The 22718-nt window shown below is 41.2% G+C and overlaps 1 protein-coding gene and 1 pseudogene across 2 annotated transcripts in view; one reads left to right on the top strand and one right to left on the bottom strand.

The window, feature by feature from the left end:
• Positions 1-22718, bottom strand: part of GABBR2 (gamma-aminobutyric acid type B receptor subunit 2) — an 842671-nt gene that overhangs the window by 48687 nt on the left and 771266 nt on the right. For both annotated transcript variants that reach the window (XM_073332465.2, XM_073332464.2), the window contains one exon: positions 18913-19023. In XM_073332465.2, coding sequence (XP_073188566.1) covers positions 18913-19023 — 111 coding nt within the window. The remainder of the gene's footprint in view (positions 1-18912; positions 19024-22718) is intronic.
• LOC140907932 (E3 SUMO-protein ligase ZBED1-like) lies at positions 5186-5827 on the top strand (annotated as a pseudogene).

Below are 22718 nucleotides of genomic sequence, written 5' to 3'. Positions count from 1 at the left end.
GCATCTGCTGGGGTACTGCAAGAACTAGTGTTAGGTACAGACTTATTTAACATCTTATTTAACAGTGATCTTGAAGAGGAAGTAGAGAACTTCTGTCTTATCTGTCCGTTTCTTTTCCTTAAGAACGGAATGCCTGCAGAGCTATTACGTAGCCATGTTAGTCTCAGGATATAAGAGAGACAAGGCAGGTGAGATAATATCTTTTATTGGACCAAGTTGTGTTGGGGGAAGGGACAAGCTTTTGAGCTTTGCAGAGTTCTTCTTCAGGTCTGGAGAAGGTAACCAGAGTGTCTGAGCTAAACATGAGGTGGGACAGATTGTTAAGCATAAGGAGTTCCTACATGTTGTAGGAGACCTCTTAAACTGAAGTGGGCAATTAAAGGTTGGCAGGTAGGGGTGTTCTTAACTGTTGTAATGAGCCATAAAATCAGTGTCGCTAATAAGTCCATGCAGATCTATTACCCTCTCACTGATTTGTTGGAGGGAGCTGAAACTGTTAATCACAGTGAGCCCTGGGCTGTGGGGCCTGCTGACCTACTTCCAGCAGCAAGAATTCTTCCATAGCCATTATATTTAATAATGTAATAACACTTATAATGAACATAGGTACTATGTGCACATAGGAATTTTTTTTCCTGAATGAATCCCTGAGTATGATCTGAACAATTCTTTGCTTAAATACCCGTTTGATTGTCCCACATGTTTCCTTTGAGAGGCATGTCTGTTTATCCTCTGCACAAGGGATATGAGTAGGAGTGAGGAAAAAATATAACAAAGGAAGGTCACAATGAGGATATCAGAAGCATAGAAAAACAACAGAAAAGCTGGCTACTATCCCGCCAAAAGTCAGGCCTGTCAATAATTGGAGGTCTGTGTTGTCACAGCTTTGGAAACTCTGCATATTAGACCAGGCTGCCGCTTTGCAGATTTCACTAGCTGTTTACAATTTGTATTGTAATAGACCCTGGAGGCCACTCTCAGGGATCAGGGCCCTATTGTGCTATTTAGAGACACAGAGCAAAAAGTTGCTCTCTACCTCAAAGACCCTACGGCTCTTTTCCTTCGGCTGGGATGCTTGGTTAGTTTTTTCTTTCCTAAAATCAAGACACTGGGAGTTTTTGACCTGCGGACATTTCACAGTCTTAAGTCACTGTAAAAATGGAACTGTAGTATTCCACATTTATTGTCTCTTGGTGACTCAAAATTAAAAATTATTTTACAAATAACACCAAAGAACTGGTTGAAATTTTTTCACTAATTTTTTTTCAACAAAAATAGTGTTTTGAGCAAAACAAAAAAAATTGAAATTTATTTTGTTTGAAATTTTCATTCTTTGAAATAAAATATTTTTTGGAAAATCAAAAGGGTTTGTTTTCAGTTCTTCATTGAAAAAAGAACATTTTCATTGGAGAATTAGGAAAAAACAAATAAAAAATTTCCTGTGAAAAACAATTTGCAGTTTTCAACCAGATCTATAAAAGATGGTTTTTCTAAATACCACCACCTCAAACTCAGTCATGAAATTGAAGGACAAGCTGTGTTCTTTCAGGCTTCACGTCATCACCAATAACAGATTCTGTAGTCAGAACTTTGTTAACTCTTCTGTTGCTGATGTCTGAGCCAGAAATGTATCCAGCTCACTCTCCCAGATTTGTGTTTATGTTCAGTTCTAAACCAAAGTATTGCTTAGTTCTTGCAGGCATGTAGCCAAATATGAGTTGGAATACACAATGTAGGTGAAATTCACCCATTGGGGGAGGCACGCACATAAAGCCCAAAACTCCCACTACTGTCTTGCATAGGGGGTGCTGGTAGAGCAGCTGCATAGGCCTGTGGACAGGAGGCTACATTAACCCTGAAAGTTATTTAAATAAAACTTCCCACTTCATACCCTAGACTTCCAGCCCGCATAGATTGTAACAGCTTTTCCTTCCTTGTTACTGTGCAGACTGGGTCTTTCATCCCTGGATCCTTACTGCTCTTCCCTAACAGCTTTATAACAACTGAACTAAACCTGTGGCAAGCAAACACCCTTTAGACAACCGCTACCTCCTACAACTTCACATTATTTCTAGTATGGTTTCCAAAGGTTAGATTACAAGATTTTTAAAGTGATCTTTAAAGCACTTCTGGCACACACATACTATCAGTTTAAAATGTTAACAAATATATAGTTTATTTTATTGTAATAGATTATATATTTTTGCTAAATGAAATTAATGCCACAATGGAAAACAAATATGTGAGACCCTATTACAACCTTCTGCAGCTTCCCAAACTTGTTTTGACAGTTTTCCTGTGGTTCAGGTTGTAGGGGATTTATCCTACAAATCCATATACCCTAATGTATTTTTTTCACATCCTAAAATACCACCATTTGTATACTATTAAAGAAATGTGTAGATCTGGTACCAGTTGATGTAAAAATCCCACAATCCATAAAAAGCAAAATAAAAAAAAAAGTTGTAAGGTGGAACATCCAGGATGGTGCTGTATTCACTGCATGCACAAGTTTAAATAGGGTAAAGGATAAATAAGCCATTTTCCTCTTGTGGGTATTTTCTTTGGCTACCAAAGCACTGGGGAAATAAGGAAAGCAAATCCATTCAAAATCACAGGTATTAAGAAAGGTTAACTAGGACTCAGGTTGTTTACCTTATTCTTTTACAGTACAAATTGATTCCTCAATGTACAGGTTAATCAAAAGTATCCAGATTACTCATTTATGAATTAAGTTTGGAGAGTAAAAATGAATGGGCCAGATTCTGAACAGTACTGCAGGGGTAGGAAAGCAGGCCACATGTGCAAAAGCAGTAATAGAGAGCTGTGCAATGGGCATGTATATCAGACGCATTCTCAGCCAGTGCAGTCTGCACAGGGAAATTTATGTGGCTATTATCAGGGAGGCATGCCGGCTGTGAGAAAAATAGTGTGTATGGGGATACAGATCTTATATAAACTTTAAACCTTTTATTTCTAAAATGGGTTTCATCTGGATAGGTTTTAAAGTAACTTTTTTTCTATCAAGATATAGATTCCAGAAGACACGCTGTTGATTTACAGCATAATTCCAAAATAGACAGGTAACTGTAATCTCCAAGAATAAGCAGCACGGGTCATGAATTTATTGTTAATGTTGTTGATGACTGAATGTTGAGTGACTAGTTTTGTTGCTAGTGTTTTTCCAATCAGCTATTTTTAGAGGATTTTTGTGTCAAACTTTGACCTTTTCATCCAGATAAGACCATGGCAACTTTTACAAAAGTGGTATCATGCTTTGGATTTTTGATACTTTGCGGGTCACAGATCTCTTTGGTATGCAAAAATCTGAATATTTCTAAATTTGCTGATTTAAATGCAGTCTTCCAAACAGGGCTGTCCTTAGGATTTATGGGGCCCTACGCAGTATTATTAAACTGGCGCCCCTATGCCCAAGGGCAGCCTGGGGGGGGTAGGGAGGCAAAAGGCAGCAAAGGATACTGAGCCGCCCAGCCTGCCTCATTGCGGTGGAGAGTCAGTTCCCCGCAGAGAGCCCTGTACCCTCTCCCTCACACAGAATAGGTGGTGGCTTCGGCTCTGTGAATATGGACCCTGCCTAAGGAGACTGCAGCTAGCTGTGGGAGCCTGCAGGAAGGGTTAGAACAGGGATAAGAAGAGGCAGAAGGGTGGACATTAAGACTCAGGGGTGCCCCAAATTTTTGGGTGCCTTACGCAGCCGCATATGCTGCGTATGCCTAAGGACAGCCCTGCTTCCAAACTGATGCTAGATAAGCATGACCAAAGTACGAGTGGATTAAGTTGCATGGCTCCAACATAGCCCTCACACTTGATTTGTCCAAAGGCTCTAGTGAAAGGTGCCACAAGGCAGTGTAAACAATATTTGAAAGCCATACCAATCAAGGACAAGAAGCCTCACATTTTGGGTCAACTGGCCAATTGAGGGAAGACTAACATTCCAAAATTCCAAAGACTAATCACCTTGGGAAGAGGCAATCATGACAACCACAACCAGGCCACTCCAGTCTCTGAGCAATTTCTCTGTCCACCCAAAGGAGGCCTGCTAGTGAGAAGAGCTGTGCCAGCAGAACATCGCCATCTGGCTCTTTGACTGCAGTTCCTGCTCCTACCCTCTGACAGTCCAGAAGACTGTAAGAGCTGAAGAGTTTGCATCCCCCTGCCACCATTATCTAAAGGATGTTGTTTTTTTTCTATTTTGTTTTTATTTGGTCAGAGGCATCCCAGCCCCTTTGTTATCAGGGTGTGGAAGTGAAAATGTGGCTGTATGCGCACATTTGTGTGTGAGCATCCGTAAAGTCCAGATAGGAAAGGTACCAGAAGGAAAAGTTTCCCTAGGTTGCCTAATGAAATTATTCATAAGAGTGTGTTCTCTGTTCTATGTCTAAAATTCCTATGAGTCTTGAAGTTATCTTGTGTAAATTTTGCTATGAGAGTTTAATCTTTTTAATTAGGTATTAAAAGGTTTTATATCTGTTGGGGAGGAGGAAAAGGTTAGATATCAAACAGCAATTGAATTCTAAGGAGGAAGCTTTATATTTTGCTCTGAGGTTGTAGTTCAAATATTAGATAATAATTTGGTTTCAGTATTAAGATATATAATAGGACTGATTTTTTTAGTCGTGATTAATTTTGAGTTAATCGCATGAGTTAACTGATTAATCAATCACAATTAATCAGTTTTAATTGCACTGTTAATACCAATTGAAATTTATTAAATATTTTGGATTTTTTCTACATTTTCATATATATTGGATTCTGTGTTGTAATTGAAATCAAAGTGTAAATTTATTTTTGATTACAAATATTTGTACTGTAAAAATGACACAAGAAATAGTATTTTTCAATTCCCCTCATACAAGTCCTGTAGTACAATCTTTGTTGTGAAAGTGCAATTTACAAATGTAGAGTTTTTTTGTTACATAACTGCACTCAAAAACAAAACAATGTAAAGCTTCAGAGTCTACAAGTCCACTCAGTCCTACTTCTTGTTCAGCTAATCGCGAAGACAAACAAGTTTGTTTCCATGGCACTTCTGTAGCTGGCGTTGCAAGGTATTTACGTGCCAGATATGCTAAACATTCGTATGCCCTTTCATACTTCAGCCACCATTCCAAAGGACATGCTTCCATGCTGATGATGCTCGTTAAAAAATAATGCATAAATTAAATTTGTGACTGAACTCCTTGGGGGAAAATTGTATGTGCCCTGCTCTGTTTTACCCACATTCTGCCATATATTTCATGTTATAGCAGTGTCGAATGATGACCCAGCACATGTTGTTCATTTTAAGAACACTTTCACTGCAGATTTCACAAAACGCAAAGAAGGTACCAATGTGAGATTTCTAAAGACAGCTATGGCACTCAACTCGAGGTTTAAGAATCTGAAGTGCCTTCCAAAATCTGAGAGGGATGAGGTGTGCAGCATGCTTTCAGACATCTTAAAAGAGCAACACTTCAATGCGGAAGCAACAGAACCCGAACCACCAAAAGAGAAAATCAACCTTGTGGCATCTGATTCAGATAATGAAAATGAACATGTGTTGGTCCAAACCACTTTGGATTCTTATCAAGCAGAACCGGTAATCGGCATGGACACACATCCCCTGGAATGGTGGTTGAAGCATGAATGGACATATGAATCTTTAGTGCATCTGGCATGTAAATGTCTTGTGATTCCGGCTACAACAGTGCCATGAAAATTCCTGTTCGCGCTGTCGAGTGACATTGCAATCAAGAACCGGGCAGTATTATCTCCTGCAAATGTAAACAAACGTGTTTGTCTGAGCGATTGGCTTAACAGGAAGTAGGACTGAGTGGACTTGCAGGCTCAAAATTTTATATTGTTTTATTTTTGAATGTAATTATTTTGTAGATAATTCTACATTTGTAAGTTCAACTTTCATGATAGAGATTGCACTACAGTACTTGTATTAGGTGAATTGAAAACTACTGTTTGTTGTTTGTTTATAGTGCAAATACTTGTAATAAATTAATATTAAGTGAGCACTGTACACTTTGTATTCTGTTATAATTGAAATAAATATATTTGAACATGTAGAAAATATCCAAAAATATTTAAATAGTATTCTATTCTTTACCTGTGCAATTAATGGAGCAATTAATTTTTTTATCACACAATTAATCGCCCTAATTTAACCAACAAATAATTTTATTGACTTCAATAAAATTCTTTACGTGGGAATTCTAACCAACAGACAGGCACCCTCTAAGAATCTTTTCTTTGAATTTTTGAGGACTATTTTTTGTATTAATTTAATGATTTAACTAATTTGATTTAATTCCACTCCAATATTGAGACTAACTTGTTGATTTTGCTTTGATTTTATACAGTTGAGAGCTGTATTGCTTTATTCTTACTCTAGTTTAATTTTATTAATAGTAGCTTAGCTTTGGGGATACATTTTCTTGATTTTTATGTTTAGTGTTTTAAGTAAATGCTAAAAACAGATACTGAGTCACATTTTAGTAAACAACATGGGTCCAGAACCTTTGAGAACAAGAATGGATATCAAGTGGGTGACATAGAAGCTTGACTCTTAATTGGTGTTTGATTCTTACAACACATCCCCAAGATGAGATGTGATTATCATAAAAACGTTTGAAGTATTTACAGCAGCATTGCTTCAGCTATGCAAATGTTGCAAAAGGTTGCATCACTAGTGCATACAGACAGGATAAAGCTGCACCCTGTTAGACTTTGAAGTGAGTGCCAGAAGCATAGGACTCCCACATCGACACAAACAGGATAATTCAGGGTTCATAGAACTAAAAAACATCATATTTGACCCCCAACCAACAGATCATAAAAATGAAACAGGCCAAGGTCAGAAGACTTTCACATGATTACCAAAGCAACCTGATGACTGTTTAGTAAGAGAGAATCTTACTTTTTCAGCAGCAAAAATTTGTCTGTTAGAAAGACGTCAAAATAATAAAAGGTGCATATTTGGCCAATCGCTCTGAGCACAATGTACCTGAAGTAAGTGTAATTAGTAATGAAGAGTAGCATTTGCAATCCTCAACAAATTCAGTCACATATCCTTTTGAAAACCATCTGGTTGTAAGCAGAGGAACATAACAGTTGATATGTGCATATCCAGGCTGAGTGTTTGCTGGGTCTTTGAGGTCTATGTGATTGGCTGTTAGGCCCTTTGATTTGTGTGTTTGAGCCCTCCCTGTTAATAAAGGTGGTGACCATCTAGGCTAGGTCTACAAGCCAGCTGCACATTGAACCTTTGACTTGGGAAACAGGATCATGCTAATGGGGAATTCTGGAGGCAGTTGGTAGGAGGGAGTTTGAACACTGTACTTTCTCTCTTGGAGCACTGCTATATCAGTAATGATGATGACCAGTTATTATGGCCTGCAGGGGATGTGACATGTTTCCAAACTACCTGAACACAGAAGGGACTTCCTGTTATGAAATGCAAGCTGGTGCCTGTAGTGGAAGAAAAGATTTGTGGACCTGAAGTAAGAGCTATCAAGCCTGCATAGCATCAGAGATGAAGAGTTCTTGGCCAAACTGATTTGGGCAGCATCATTGCAGAGCCCACAGAGAAAGGACCTAGCAATAAAGGAACTAGAAAGCACAGAAATTAAAGAAAAGATTGGCAGCTTGTCACTAGAGGAAAAAAAGGAGGAATTTTACATGGCTTGAAGCAGAAGAATATGGACAATCTATGAGCCTCCAGATGGAAGATAACCAGCAGGAACGCTACCCAGTCAATGTTGGTATTGAGCATGGCAGCTGAAGAGAATGCTTCGGAAGATTTTACAGGGGGATGGTACAGAGAACTTCAGGGGTGGGCAGGCATACCTGAAGATGGTTCCTCAGCCCAACTCACAAGGATGTAAGGTATGCACAAGAGCTCTCCAACTGTCCAAAGATAGCAAACTGTTTTCACTAAGACTCCATGTTGAGAATATTCTGCAAGGGAAATAAGAACAGCAGGATGCTGTGCTGTCTTCCTGGAGCTAAGACAAGATGGGACTGCAAAACTGCATGGGATTCTGATGGCATCGGGCAAAACTGCACTACTGATGACACAGATTTGCACCTGTCCAGCTGGTCTTTTCAGATATTTTCCTGTCTCATGAGCAAGGCAACACAATATTTTGGAAGCAAGCGACATGAAGAGAGTGATTGGCTTTGTGGAACATTAGGCCATCTTCTATGGTGAGAGGAAGCTGTGTGGCCTGGATGGCCCCTAACCTGCCACCCAGAAGACAGATACAGAGATATCTAGACTAAGCACATGGGTGTTAACCTAGGAACAAAAAGCGAGGTTGTTAAGCAGGTAAACACACTGCATAAGTACTGAGGCATTTAATTCACACAAGTGTTCATGAATATAATAAATCAAGGTGTCAAGAGATGTAAAGAGATTAAATTTTTAAGTTGCCTGTACATTGAGTAATAAATACAAGAAACTGGAAATGATCATTCATGAGAAGAAGTTTGACCTAGTTGGTATTACTGACACCTGTGGGAGTATTCATGTCATTGGAATGTTAAAATCACTGGATGCACACTATTTAAGAAGGGCAGAGTGGACGGAATGGGAAGTTGGGGTGGCACTCTACATTGAAGATTCTGTTGTAGAGTTATTCACAGCTCAGAAGCACAGGATCTGCAATTCTTATGGATCAATTTACTAACTACTAAAGCATAAAAAGGAGTCCTAGTGGAGGCGTGTTTGTGAACAATAATTGAAAGCTGCTTGAGAACACTTTATTAACTGCCCCAAATTGTACAATCACATAATATGGCTACATTGGTTAAAAAGTGGTCCTGGTTCAGAGGGAATTTTAAACAACTATAAATAAATGAAATAAAGACAATATATGACAAATGGGGAAAAAAGGGGGAAGTTAATAGCAATGATTATAAATGAGAAGTTATGAAATACAGAGTGTTGATAAGGGAAGCTAAGGATATCAGTAAAAATTCTATGGACAGCAGTGTTAAGGACAATACAAAAGAATCTTGAAAAATATATCAGGAACAAAAGGAATCCTAGCAATGGGACATTACCAAAGGGAGATGGTGCATTTGGCAGTAATGATGTAACACAGGGGTGGGGAACCTACGGATCACAGGCCAGATCTGGTCCGCTGCTTCCATGGTGGCCCATGGTGCTGGAGCCGTAAGCGCTGACTCAACAGGTTGCCAGAAGTCTGGTTGGTTCCGCACAGCCCCCAGAAATTGACCAGCATATCCCTGCGGCCCATAGGAGCAGGGGCGACCAGAGAAGCTCCGTGCTCTGCTCCCACCCCCAGTGCCACTCTGCAGCTCCCATTGGCCGGGAACCTGTGGGTACAAGCAACATGAACCTCACAGAGCCCCCTGGCCCCTCTGCCTGGGGGCAAGACATGGCGGCTGCTTCTTGGAGCAGTGCGGACCCTGGCAGGTGGAGAACCTGCCTTAGTCCGCTGTGCCACCAACCAGGAGCCACCTGAGGTAAGTGTCGCACGGCTGGAGTCTGCACCCTAAACCCCCTGCCCCAGGTCAGAATGCCCTCCTGCACCCTAACTCCCTCCCAGACCCTGCCCCTCCACCCCAACTCCTGGCACCAGCCTGCATCCTGAACCCCTAATTTCTGGCCCCACTCTGGAGCCTAGGGGAAGCCCCGAACCTCCACACCCTCCACGGGGCTGGAGCCACGAGCGCCAGTTCACCCTGCTGTGGGAGGAAGCCCTGAGCCTCTGTGCCTCTCTGCCCCTGTAGGGCCCACAACTGATTTTTTCTTTGGGTTAGTGGCCCCTGATAGAAAAAAGGTTCCCCACCCTGATGTAACAGGTCAAAACATTAAACAAATATTTCTTTGGAAAGAAGCCAGGTGAAATATTCACATTTTACATTAAAAATGAAATATTTTCTACTCCAACAGTGATTAAGGAGGATGTTAAAAATATCTACTAAAATCAACAAGTCCAGATAACTTGTGCCCAAAAGAGTTGACTCATGAGTTCTCTGGATTGCTGATGTTAGCTGTTAATACATATTGAAATAGTGGGGAAGATCCAAATGCTTATATAGAAAAATGCTTATGTAGTTCTATCATTGAAAAAAGGTAAGTGGCATGTTCTGAGTAATTATAGCTCTGTTAGCCTGCTGCTTTTCATGGGCAAAATAATGGAATGAGTGATACAGGAATCAGTCAATAAAAAAAAAACAAAAAAAAACCCCAAAAGGTGGGCATATAATTAATGCCAATCAGCATGGTTTTATGGGAAATAGGTTTTGTCATCCAAAGACATGTTGCAAGTTTGATCAATAAAATGCAACTGCATTTATATAATACTTGGATTTCTGTAAGGCATTTAACTTAGTACTGCATGATGCTGAGATACAAAAATCAGTAGAGCACATTGTGACCGGATAGACAAACCCCACGCTAGGCCTGAAGGGTTTAAAGAGCAATACTGGGCCTAGGTAGCCCTGCCCCTCCGGGCCTGCCACGTATGCGCTGGCCGGAGGAACAGTTTAAAAAGGAGCTCAGAAGCCCAGGTAAAATGTGGTTGACAGCAGGCTCAGACTGCAGGAGGGACAATTCTTCTCTGGGAATCCATGCAGAAGGCGGAGCCTGAGACAAACCAATGAACGGGTAAAGCCCATAGGCAGTGCCTTCTCCAACCACCACCCCCTAGGAGAACAAGCAGGTCTGACAGGACTCTGCTCATGTGGACTTTTTTTTTTTAAAATTATGTTACTGACTGTTTGGACTGTAGTAGCCACTCCCCAAACTGAAGAAGCACATAGATAGAAAGTAGCACAGTGTGGCAGATTTAGACACCCTGCAAGAAGGAACCTGTTGTTATTTCTCACAGGGCCCTAGGCTAGGACCTGGTGAAGAGGGAGGGCCTAGGTCCCTCTCCCAAGCCCCATTTAAGGGTAAAGGCCCAGATGCAGGATGAGACCAAGACACTTCTAGCCTAGGGGAAGGAAGCAGGCACCACACCCAACAGAGATAAATAGCTGGAGGACAGGTGTGTTAACCACTTGGACACCTGGCCCACCACACCTTTATCACACACACATGAAATAAATTACAATCTAGTTGATAGATCTCAAAAAATGTAATTGAGAATGGAGAACAATCAGGAAAACGGTGGGGGGAGGAGGGAAGGGCACAAAGGGATCAGTTTTTGACCCAATGCTATTTCATATTTGTATCAATGATCTGAAAGAAAGAACAACATTATTGCTTGTAAAGTTAGCAGATGACACAAAGATTGATGGAGTTGTAATGAAGAGGACAGGTAACTATTACAGAGTGATCTGGGTCACATAGGAATGTGGGTATGATTAAAAACAGTGCTTTAATATGGCCAAATCAAAAAGGTACATCTAGGAGAGAAGACAGTGTGCCATGCTGTACTTTACAGGAGGATATTATATCTATATACCTATACCAAACAAGATCCTATGGGTGGCAGTCAAAGAGAAACAACTTCAAACTGGAAATAAGGGGCAAATTTTTAACAGTGAGGGTAATCAATTACTGGGACTTTAAGGGATGTGGTATATTCTCCATTACTTGAAATCTTTAAATCAAGGTGTCAAGGTTCCTCCCCCACTCTGAACTCTAGGGTACAGATGTGGGGACCTGCATGAAAACCTCCTAAACTTACTTTTACCAGCTTAGGTTAAAACTTCCCCAAGGTACAAATTAATTTTATTCTTTGTTCTTGGAATAACCACTGCCACCACCAAACTCTAACTGGGTTTACTGGGAAACGTAGTTTGGACACGTCTTTCCCCCCCAAAATCCTCCCAACCCTTGCACCCCACTTCCTGGGAAAGGTTTGGTAAAAATCCTCACCAATTTGCATAGGTGACCACAGACTTGGATCTGAGAACAATGAAAAAGCATTCAGTTTTCTTACAAGAAGACTTTTAATAGAAATAGAAGTAAATAGGAGTAAAGGAATCGCCCCTGTAAAATCAGGATGGTAGGTACCTTACAGGGTAATTAGATTCAAAACATAGAGAATCCCTCTAGGCAAAACCTTAAGTTACAAAAAAGACACACAGACAGAAATAGTCATTCTATTCAGCACAATTCTTTTCTCAGCCATTTAAAGAAATCATAATCTAACGCATACCTAGCTAGGTTACTTACTAAAAGTTCTAAGACTCCATTCCTGTTCTATCCCCGGCAAAGCAGCATACCAACAGACACAGACCCTTTGTTTCTCTCCCTCCTCCCAGCTTTTGAAAGTATCTTGTCTCCTTATTGGTCATTTTGGTCAGGTGCCAGCGAGGTTACCTTTAGCTTCTTAACCCTTTACAGGTGAGAGGATTTTTCCTCTGGCCAGGAAGGATTTTAAAGGGGTTTACCCTTCCCTTTACATTTATGACACAAGGTTAGAGGTCTTCCTATAACCACAAGTTATTGGACTTCATGCAGGAATTACAGGGTCAAATTCTGTGGCCAGTTATGCAATGGGTCAGACTAGATGACCATAATAGAACACCAGACTGGGACTTACAAAACCTGAGATCTATTCCTAGCTCTGACGTCGTCCTTCTGGATGACCATGGCCAAAGTAATTTCACCAATGTTTTTCAGTTTCCCCATATGTAACATGGGGATAATATGGGGCAGCTTTGCCTGAATTCTAGGTACCAAGATACAGATCCTCACCAGTATTTAGCCAGCTAACTCTCATGGGCCTAATTCTTCAAGCCTACGCTGGTATGATTTTTCAGAGATGGTTGTGCATGCAATATATTGTGCTTATAATATATCAGTTTTTGAAACATGGCTCCACATAGATTTATGCCTGCTTTGTGTCCACTCATTCACTGCACTGTTTCTGTATTGCTAACATGGATTTTGTATTTGTTAAATGAACACTGCCCCAGATTAATTTTCTGTGTGACCACATTTGTTTGCCATGCTGCATATTTACATCACTGCTCTCTAAGACTGCTCTTGAGTATGGTATTCTGCCATCCCTTCGTAAATGTCTCAACCACAGAAGTTGAGTAGACTAATTCCTGATGTTGTGCCTTTCTGTGTTTGCCAGGTAACCTTCACTTCCACATCTAGCCTTGGATTCCTGGTGGTGATGATATGGTTCACTTTACATATAGCAAGGGATGGTAGATGCTGATAGATGGGTGTCCATTACACTTTCAGGTGTGACTTCTGATTTTGGGAACCTCAATTTTTGTATTCTCAGTTGAGACACCAGAGACACTTTAAATAATTTTTGCCCAAGTAAATGAATAAGCCACATCATATAGTGCCCCCTGCCCCAATATTTTATTGATGGGTACATAATCATGTCAGCTGCTTAAAGCTAGATCCACAATGGGGACTCAGACTCAGTGTTGCAATACCTAATGTTTAGGTGCCCTTTTGCCTAGGGAATGAACAGACCAGGCTCCGTGTACAATGGTGGGCCAAGTCGGGTGCCTAAGAATGGGATTTGCAAAAGCCATCGAGATGAGTGGGGAGCCTTCTAAGCTAGCCAGTAGGAAATGCTGAGGAGAAGGGAGGGGCTTAGGCACCACCTCCTCCTCATACTGTGTTTTATATAGGACCTGGTGAGATAGGTGGGAGAACACCTAGCTTGCGAAACCAGCTGGGGCTTAGACATGAGTTAGGATCGGGGCGTCAGGACTTGTGACTTTGTGCATGTCCACTAGCAGAAATAAAACCACTTAAGGGACTTTGAGAGAAGTAATGTAGGTAGTGTGGACTTTAGACTACAGAGTTAGGTGGCAGCTGAGTAGAAGTTTTGTGAATCTAAATTTTGGACTTGTGCACCTAAAGTGGCAGTTGGGTCCCTAAATTCCTTTTGTGTATCTATCCCTTAGCGAATTATGTGAAATAAATCTTTGTCTTCTTATAGATTGTTGAGTTTTGTATCTCAAACCCTTCCAATATTTTTCATAATGATATAATTGGCTTCTATTTTCTGTAACTACTGGAAAAGTATCCATCTTGCATACAGAAATATTAAACTTCTGTATGCGAGATGAAAAATGTAATTGCCTAAGGTGCTCAAACATCTGGCTATGCAAAAAACAAAACCAAAACCCATACAATAAGACAAAGGTGCAATGATGACAAAAGTAGCCTGATTAGTAAGAGCATCTTCCTTTTTCAATGGCAGATGTGTGATGGTAAGGCATCAAAATAGTTAAAAGGTGTGTATTTGGCTAATGGCTATGGAACACAGTATACCTGAAGTAACTAATTAGTAAAGCAGAACAGCCTACGGAAACTTAAAAAAGTTAGTCACATATCCTTTTGAAAGCCATTTAATATGGCTGCCAGTAAATGAGGGACAACATGTGCCTGACCCAGAGCGTCTAATTGACCATAATAACGAGTAGCTAATGATACATATGCTCTAGTTTGCTTTTACTACTACAAATTACGACAGTAAGCACAGAAGGTTACACAATGTTCATCAGGCTTGATGCTATCTCAGAGTATGTCTCTACTGTAAGTGGAAGTGCAATTTCCAGGTTGGGTAGGTTTACATGCCTTAGTTCTGCTCGAGCTAGTGGGCTACAAATAGCAGTGCAGCTATCGCAGTCCAGGTGGCGGCTTTAGCGAGCCGCCCGGGTACTTAGCGGGGTCTCGGGCTAGGTTGTACATGCGTGGATTGCCTGCGCTGCCACCCACATTGTCACAGCCACGCTGCTATTGTTAGCGCGCTAGCTCGATCAAAGCTAGCAGGGGGGCTTCCATCCCAGAGGGAAATTACACCTCCAGTTGCAGCTGAGACATACCCTAAGGCCTTGCTCCTGGAACAATTAACACACATACTTCTCTTTACACATAGTGAGTAGTCCCTTTGACGTGCATGGGACTATTCACACTGTGTAAAGCTAACCATCTGTGTAAATCTTTGCTGGATTGGGGCCTAAATCTGTGGAGACCTAAATGGTATTTGCATAATTTATCTGCAACAACCCAGAACATATATTTAAACCATATGCTACCGTTGAAGTTGTATGTGTTTGTAATTAAGTATAAAAGCAGATTGGCAATTTAGTGTTAGTTGCTTTAATTGTCTATCCCACAAGTTATTTGTGGATGAATGTATTAGTGGTGTTCAGTCGTCCACATGTAACACGTATGGACTTTTGCTCAGCATCCAAGGTAGTGTTTGTGATAGGCAAGAAAAGATTTAGCTACATTCTCAGTAGCCAAATCATCAAGTTCATCCTAATCTGTAATTTTTAGTTTATGCTTCCGCTTCTTGTTGCCAAGAAGGCCAATGGCATTTTGGGATGTATAAGTAGGGGCACTGCCAGCAGATCGAGGGACGTGATCGTCCCCCTCTATTCGACATTGGTGAGGCCTCATCTGGAGTACTGTGTCCAGTTTTGGGCCCCACACTACAAGAAGGATGTGGAAAAATTGGAAAACGTCCAGTGGAGGGCAACAAAAATGATTAGGGGACTGGAACACATGACTTATGAGGAGAGGCTGAGGGAACTGGGATTGTTTAGTCTACAGAAGAGAAGAATGAGGGGGGATTTGATAGCTGCTTTCAACTGCCTGAAAGGGCGTTCCAAAGAGGATGGCTCTAGACTGTTCTCAGTGGTAGCAGATGACAGAACGAGGAGTAATGGTCTCAAGTTGCAGTGGGGTAGATTTAGGTTGGATATTAGCAGTGGTGAGCTGGAGCTGGTTCGCACTGGTTCGCTAGAACCGGTTGCTAAATTTAGAAGCCCTTTTAGAATTGGTTGTTCCACGAGGGACAACCAGTTCTAAAAGGGCTTTAAATTTAACCGGCCAAAAGTGGCGCCTTAGGCGCCGACTCCATGGGTGCTCCAGCCCTGGACCACCCAAGGGGAAAATTTGGTGGGTGCAGAGCACCCACCGGCAGCTCCCCGCCCCATCCCCAGCCCTAGCTCACCTCTGCTCCGCCTCCTCCCCTGAAGGCGCCGCCCTGCCCTGCTTCTCCGCCCCCCCAGGCTTCCCACGAATCAGCTGTTCATGCAGGAAGCTGGGGCAGGCTGAGAAGCAGGCCGCGGCTACCTGCTCAGGCCCAGGGAGGCGGAATGGAGGTGAGCTGGGGCGGGGGGCATGAGGAGGGCCTCCCACACTGCAGCAGGTAACCCCGGGGCAGGGGGGTGCAAGGGAACCGCTCCTCGCCTCAGCTCACCTCCGCCACCCTCGGCCTGATTGTGAAGCCGCCACCTGCTTCTCAGCTCTCCCAGGCTTCCTGCCAAACAGCTGATTCACGGGAAGCGGGGCGGGGGTCGCGGAGAAGCAGAGCGGGGCGGTGTGTTCAACGGAGGAGGCGGAGCGGAGGTGAGGTGAGCTGGGCACAGGGTGGGGAGCAGCCGGTGGGTGCTCTGCACCCACCAAAATTTCCCTGTGGGTGCTCCAGCCCCGGAGCACCCAGGGAGTGGCCTAAGGCGCCACTTTTCATGTGATCAGTGGGAGAGCGGCCGCTCTCCCTGCTCCCCCCAGCTACGCTCCCCTGCCCCTAGAAGCCAGAGGGACCTGCCAGATGCTTCCTGGGAGCTGCCCCAGGTAAGCACTGCTGGGACTCCCCACCTCGCCCCCCGGCAGGTCCTGCTGGCTCTTAGGGGTGGGGTAGGCACCCACTACGAGACCCTTCTGCCCGGTTCTGGGGGCAGTCAGGGGACAGGGGAGGGGGGTGGATGGGGCATCAAGGAACGTGGGGGGGGTTGGATGGGGCGGGAGTCCAGGGGGGTGGGGGTGGGCAACGACCCCCTTGTGGGGTGAGGAGGGAGATTTTGGCAGCTCATCACTGGATATTAGGAAAAATGTTTTCCACTAGGAGGGTGGTGAAGCACTGGAATGCATTACCTAGAGAGGTGGTGGAATCTCCTTCCTTAGAGGTTTTTAAGGTCAGGCTTGACAAAGCCCTGGCTGGGATGATTTAGTTGGGGATTGGTCCTGCTTTGAGCAGGGAATTGGGCTAGATGATCTCCTGAGGTCCCTTCCAACCCTGATATTCTATGATTCTTACATTATTTTTATTTAAATAGTAATGAATTTCTCACCGGGCTATGCAAAAACCTATATTAGGACAAAGGAGCAATGATCAAAGCAGCACGTACTATTTAGCTGAACTCAAATATGTAAGAGAGCATCTTCCTTACAAAGACACCATTAGAATCTAGAGCACAAAAAATAAATACTTTCATGTTGTCCTACATGTTACACTGATGGCCAAAACGTTTCAAAGAAAATGTTTAGTTGAAAAATGGTTTTATCCAAAATGAAATTTAACAAAACTTGTTGACTTTTTTTTTTAAAGTACCGTGTGAAAATTTTCTTGGAATTTTTTAAAATAAAATAGAAAACTGTATTGGAAATATTCTTGAATAATTATTTCTGCAATTTTTTTAAAAGAAAAATCAGTTAACTTTGAACACTTCAGAATTGTTCAGAATTTTAATTTTTGACCAGCTCTATTATAGATGAACCAGACAAAACACTTTTGACATATTAACTCTTATGAGCAGAATTACAGAGAAAAATGTAGCAAACACCAATGCCTATGAAAATGCAGAGTGAACATTTTACAATTTCATAAGCTGATTTTGGCACTTGAGGTTTGTCCAATGCTGTCGTTGCATACCAGTTATGCTCCATTTGACCTACCACACTATGAAACTGTTATTACAAAACTAAACATGCAAAAAGTGTAAAATCTGGTTACAATTCAAGAATGAGAGTTTCCTGCTAGCAGTGACAAATTGGGAAGACACAGTAGATATAACTGAAAATGATTACAAAAAAAAAAAATCAAAGAAACCCATCATTCATTAAGACAAATGACGAACCAACCATCAAGGTGAGTGAGGTAATATCTTTTACTGGGCCAAGTGCTGTTCGTGAGAGAGACAAGCTTTTTAAGCTTACGCTTGTCTCTCTCACCAACAGAAATTGATCCAATAAAATGTTACCTCACTCACCTAACTCTCAAATATCCTGGGACTAACAGGACTACAACACTGTATGTATAAACCATCATGCAGCCTTTACATTGTACAGAATATATGTATTATGATAAAGTTAATGACTTGTCAGCAATTGAGTACTAAAGACATGAACTTAGTCCTCTTTCTAGTTACAGGTATGCACTGATTTTAAATGGGAATTGTCTGCATGTACCTGAAGGCAGAATGTGTCCCATATTTATTGACTGAAAAAAATACAGTGTGTGTCTCCTAAAATCCTTTCTAATTTTTCAGAAGTAATTTGCTTTCCCCCATTAGCTAGATCTTAGGTAGGTTTGGTTTAACAGAACGTTTACTAGTCACATAGAATTAGTCATTAGCATTATGAAATTCAGAAAGAACCAAAACAGTATTGGTAGAATTTTCAAGAAGTGCCTCAGTGATTTAGGAGTGACTTTCAATTGGATTGAGGCCCCTAAGGATATGTCTACACTGCAATTAGACACCTGTGGCTGGCCCATGCCAGCTGGCAGGCTCACAGGGCTCAGGCTGTGGGGCTGTTTAATTGTGGTGTAGAGGCTCCGGCTTTGGTTGCAGCAGAGCTCTGAGACCCTCCCATCTGACAGGGTACTAGAGCCCTGGCTCCACCCTGAGCCTGATTGTCTTCACTGCAATTAAACAGTTCCTTAGCCTGAGTTCCACAAGAGATTTAAAGACTATTCAGATTCTCACTCATATTCCCATTCTTTGATTGCCAAATTCTTTTGTTTGCATTATATCTATTAGGGTAAGCTTTAGTGTTGTATTTAATGCCATTGTTACTTAACATACTATCATATCTGCTTTAAAAAGATTTATTCAAGGATTTTTTAACTTACGTTTATCCATCAGGAAAGCAGTTTTTAACAAAAGAGGAGCAACTAGACAGCACTGCTATGTAAACCACGCAATACTTACCATGAGCAGCCCTTTGTAGGCATAGACAATGCCAAGCCAAATGGTCATGTGAGTGTTTTCACAGTGCTCTAAAATTGGACGAATGGAAATATCTCTGCCTGCAGGGTCCGGCTACAAAGGGAAGAAAAAGTAAAGAGTAAAATATTTGACATGTACTTATGCCTCAGAAGCCATTTCATTCTGTTCCCAGTAGGTTGGGGATACATGTATTTGTGTATAAAAGAAAAGCCAACTTTAATAAGACTTTTGATGGTGTGGTTCCATAAGGCTGCAAAGGAGCTTAGTAAAGAATAGTAATTAGAGAATGGAAGGAGACAGGTGGATTCATGCTTACCCTGCTACAGCAAAATGGAAAGCAAGAAGGAATGTTTGTCATATGCTCAATAACTCCCTTTCTTTAATACTGTCAATCACATTAATCTGTTATAGTTTAAACAAATACATAACTACCATGAAAAAATATGCTGGAAGGCATTCTGTGTAACTGAAGGGAAAGGAAACAACTTGTATCTTTTTAATTTGGACAGCTAATTTGGTAAAAATAGTAAAAAAAACCTAATGGATATAGCTCAAACATGCAGCCATGAAAATATATATAGTTAAAATCTCTCTTCACTTCACCCTACGTTTTTTGTCATTGATCAAGGGCAGACTTTGCAATGAGACACACTGTGGTATGTTCCAGACTATTTTTTGTTTTGTTTTATTGCCCTGAGACAAACCAAGTGCTTGGATTATGCTATTGCGATTGCACTATAGAAACTGCAGCAAAAGCTCAGTATAGAATATAACTCATCCCAAAATTTCTGCAGCAAGCTCCCCTTGAGACCAAGTGAAACTCTCTGTACAAATCAATGCTGCTAGAAACCTCTTAGCTTCCACTCACCCTGAGAAAAGAGGCTAGTGCAGCAATGCCTGCCCTTTGTACCTGGACATAATACCTGTTCTTTTGCAAATTAGACTAGTGATTAACGGATTTGATGTGTTACTTTGATAGGAATGTTCTATTGTGCCACTCTATCCAAAGTTGTTGTGAACTCTTATCTTATTTTCCTTTTGAGAAGAACCTGAAATAGGGGCACAAATGTTCAAAGCAACTCACTATTTCCAGTTTAAACTGATGGTCCAGATCTTCAGCTGATGTGAATCACCATGTGCTTCACTTTATGCACATGTGCAGTACCAGTGGAAGTCACTACAGCCAGTTGCTTTTGTACCTGGCTATATATATAAAATCTTTGAGGCAGAAGAATATGGATTTATCAGAGCAAGGGAAAAAAATCAGATTTTCTTTGACTCAGATATAGAAGTGATTTTTTCATAGAAGGATTTCAGAGAAAAACTGACCGTTATTCTAGGGTTCAGTCTTGCTCCCACTAGTGTCACTGGTAATTTTGCCATAGATTTCAATAAGTGCAGAATCAAGCCCCTACTCCATTTCCCTCATCAGCCCTTCCATATGTAAAGCATGATTGCCCGGCTACCACTGACCTCAGAGGGCAACAAAGAATACAAAATAAAAGGAAAGAGGATTGTGGGGCAAGTTTCTCACAATCCATAGTTATTTCCTTGCATTCTTGGCAACAGAATGACAGTTACGTTCACTCCTTCCCAGTTATAACCCTGAATAGGATAATCTAATCCTAAAAATCTTTCAAATCAGAGAGGACCCAGAGAAGGATTTTACCTTTTTATAAGTAGTGTATGGCCCCACTCTGACGGCCTCTGCGCACCTGCAACTCCCATTACCATCAAAATGAGCTACAGGGTGCTCATCACCTCTCAGGGTAAGGCTGCCAGGTGGCAGAAAAATATATTACAATGCTACTAATGTGTGTTTGGGATCCTTAAAAATGTCTCCTTCATTATAAAGCTTTCTGGATTTTCTATCATTTATGATTGAAATGGAAAAAAGTTCAGCTGAGAGTTGCTATCTTAAATTCAGTAGTGTCAACATTTTCACATGAACAAGACTGTCCTAAAGATACATTTTGTCTAAGTTTCTAAACTTTGTCTTAACTCATTACAAGGCCAAAGAGTTTTGTTTTGTTTTGTTTTTAATAAATACAGGACTGATCTCCCCTACATCTTTTAGTTCTAGCGTGCCATTAATTGCATCCTTTTTTGAGTTGTGAGATAATTATTTCAGTTCCATTCCAGATCTACCGTATTCCCAAAAATGTTTACTTTTCAGCAGTGGGGAGCTACACCAGTTTACACCCACTCAGGATCTTTGCTTATGTCTTTTCAGCTACGTCCATCCTCTGCCCACACCCATTCTCCTTTTTACCTCACATTCTTGGAGTGGGTTTGGGACGTGCACTCAATGAACACCTGATGCTTCACCATACTTGTGCCTGCACAGAAGCTCAGCCTTGTGCTGTTTTCTGAGCAGATAATGATTTACCGGGTCAAGGTGCTATCCAGTATTTTGACATGTATGCACAAAGAGTCACTGAAGGCCTGCCGTACTATGCAGCCATAGGCAGTGAAGAACAGAGTGAGCATTTCACTAAGGTATTTCTCTCCTAAAAGAATGTAGTTATGTTCAAATTAGGGCTGTCTATTAATTGCAGTTAACTCACATGATTAACTAAAAAAATTGCAATTAAAAATTGCAGTTTTAAATGATAATTTTTTATATTTATATATAATTTATTATAATTTTGATTTTAATTAACTGCAGTTAAACAATACCAATTGAAATTAATTTTGGATGTTTTTCTACATTTTTATATATTGTATTCTGTAACTGAAATCTAAGTGTATATTTTTTATTACAAATATTTGCACTGTAAAAATGAACAAAAGAAACAGTATTTTTCAATTCACCTCATACAAGTTCTGTAGTGCAATCTTTGTCATGAAAGTACAATTTATAAACGTAGATTGGTTTTTTTTGAGTGCAGTTATGTAACAAATAACTTCAGAGCCTACAATTCCACTCAGTCCTACTTCTTGTTCAGTCAATTGCTAAGACAAACAAGTTTGTTTACATTAATAGGAGATAATGCTGCCCTCTTCTTTTTTTACAATGTCACCAGAAAGTGAGAACAGGCACATTTGTAGCCGGCATTGCAAGGTATTTATGTGCCAGATATGCTAAACAATCGTATGGCCCTTCATGCTTTGGCCATAATTCCGGAGGACGTGCTTCCATGCTGATGACGCTCATTACAAAAATAATGTGTACATTAAATTTGTGACTGAACTCCTTGGGTGAGAATTGTACGTGCCCTGCTCTGTTTTACCCACATTCTGCCATATATTTCATGTTATAACAGTCTCGGATGATGACCCAGCACATGTTGTTCATTTTAAGAACACTTTCACTCCAGATCTGACAAAACGCAAAGAAGGTACCAATGTGAGATTTCTAAAAATAGCTACAGCACTCGACCCAAGGTTTAGGTACCTGAAGTGTTTTCCAAAATCTGAGAGGGATGAGGTGTGGAGCATGCTTTCAGAAGTCTTAAAAGATGTGGAAACTACAGCACCTGAACCATCAAAAAAGAAAAATCAACATTCTGCTCATGGCATCTGACTCAGATGAAGAAAATGAACATGTGTCAGTCCGCACTGCTTTGGATTGTTATTGAGCAGAACCTGTCATCAGCATGGATGCATGTCCCATGGAATGGTGGTTGAAGTATGAAGGGACATGAATCTTTAGCACATCTGGTACGTAAATATCTTGCGACCCCGGCTACAGCAGTGCCACGTGAACACCTGTTCTCACTTTCAGGGGACATTGTAAACAAGAAGTGGGCAGCATTATCTCCTGCAAATGTAAACAAACTTGTTTG

Source organism: Lepidochelys kempii, chromosome 2, assembly GCF_965140285.1.
Source record: "Lepidochelys kempii isolate rLepKem1 chromosome 2, rLepKem1.hap1, whole genome shotgun sequence".
Classification (NCBI taxonomy): Eukaryota; Metazoa; Chordata; order Testudines; family Cheloniidae; genus Lepidochelys; species Lepidochelys kempii.
Note: the sequence above shows the minus strand (reverse complement) of the source record. Positions and strands in the feature narration are given on the sequence as shown.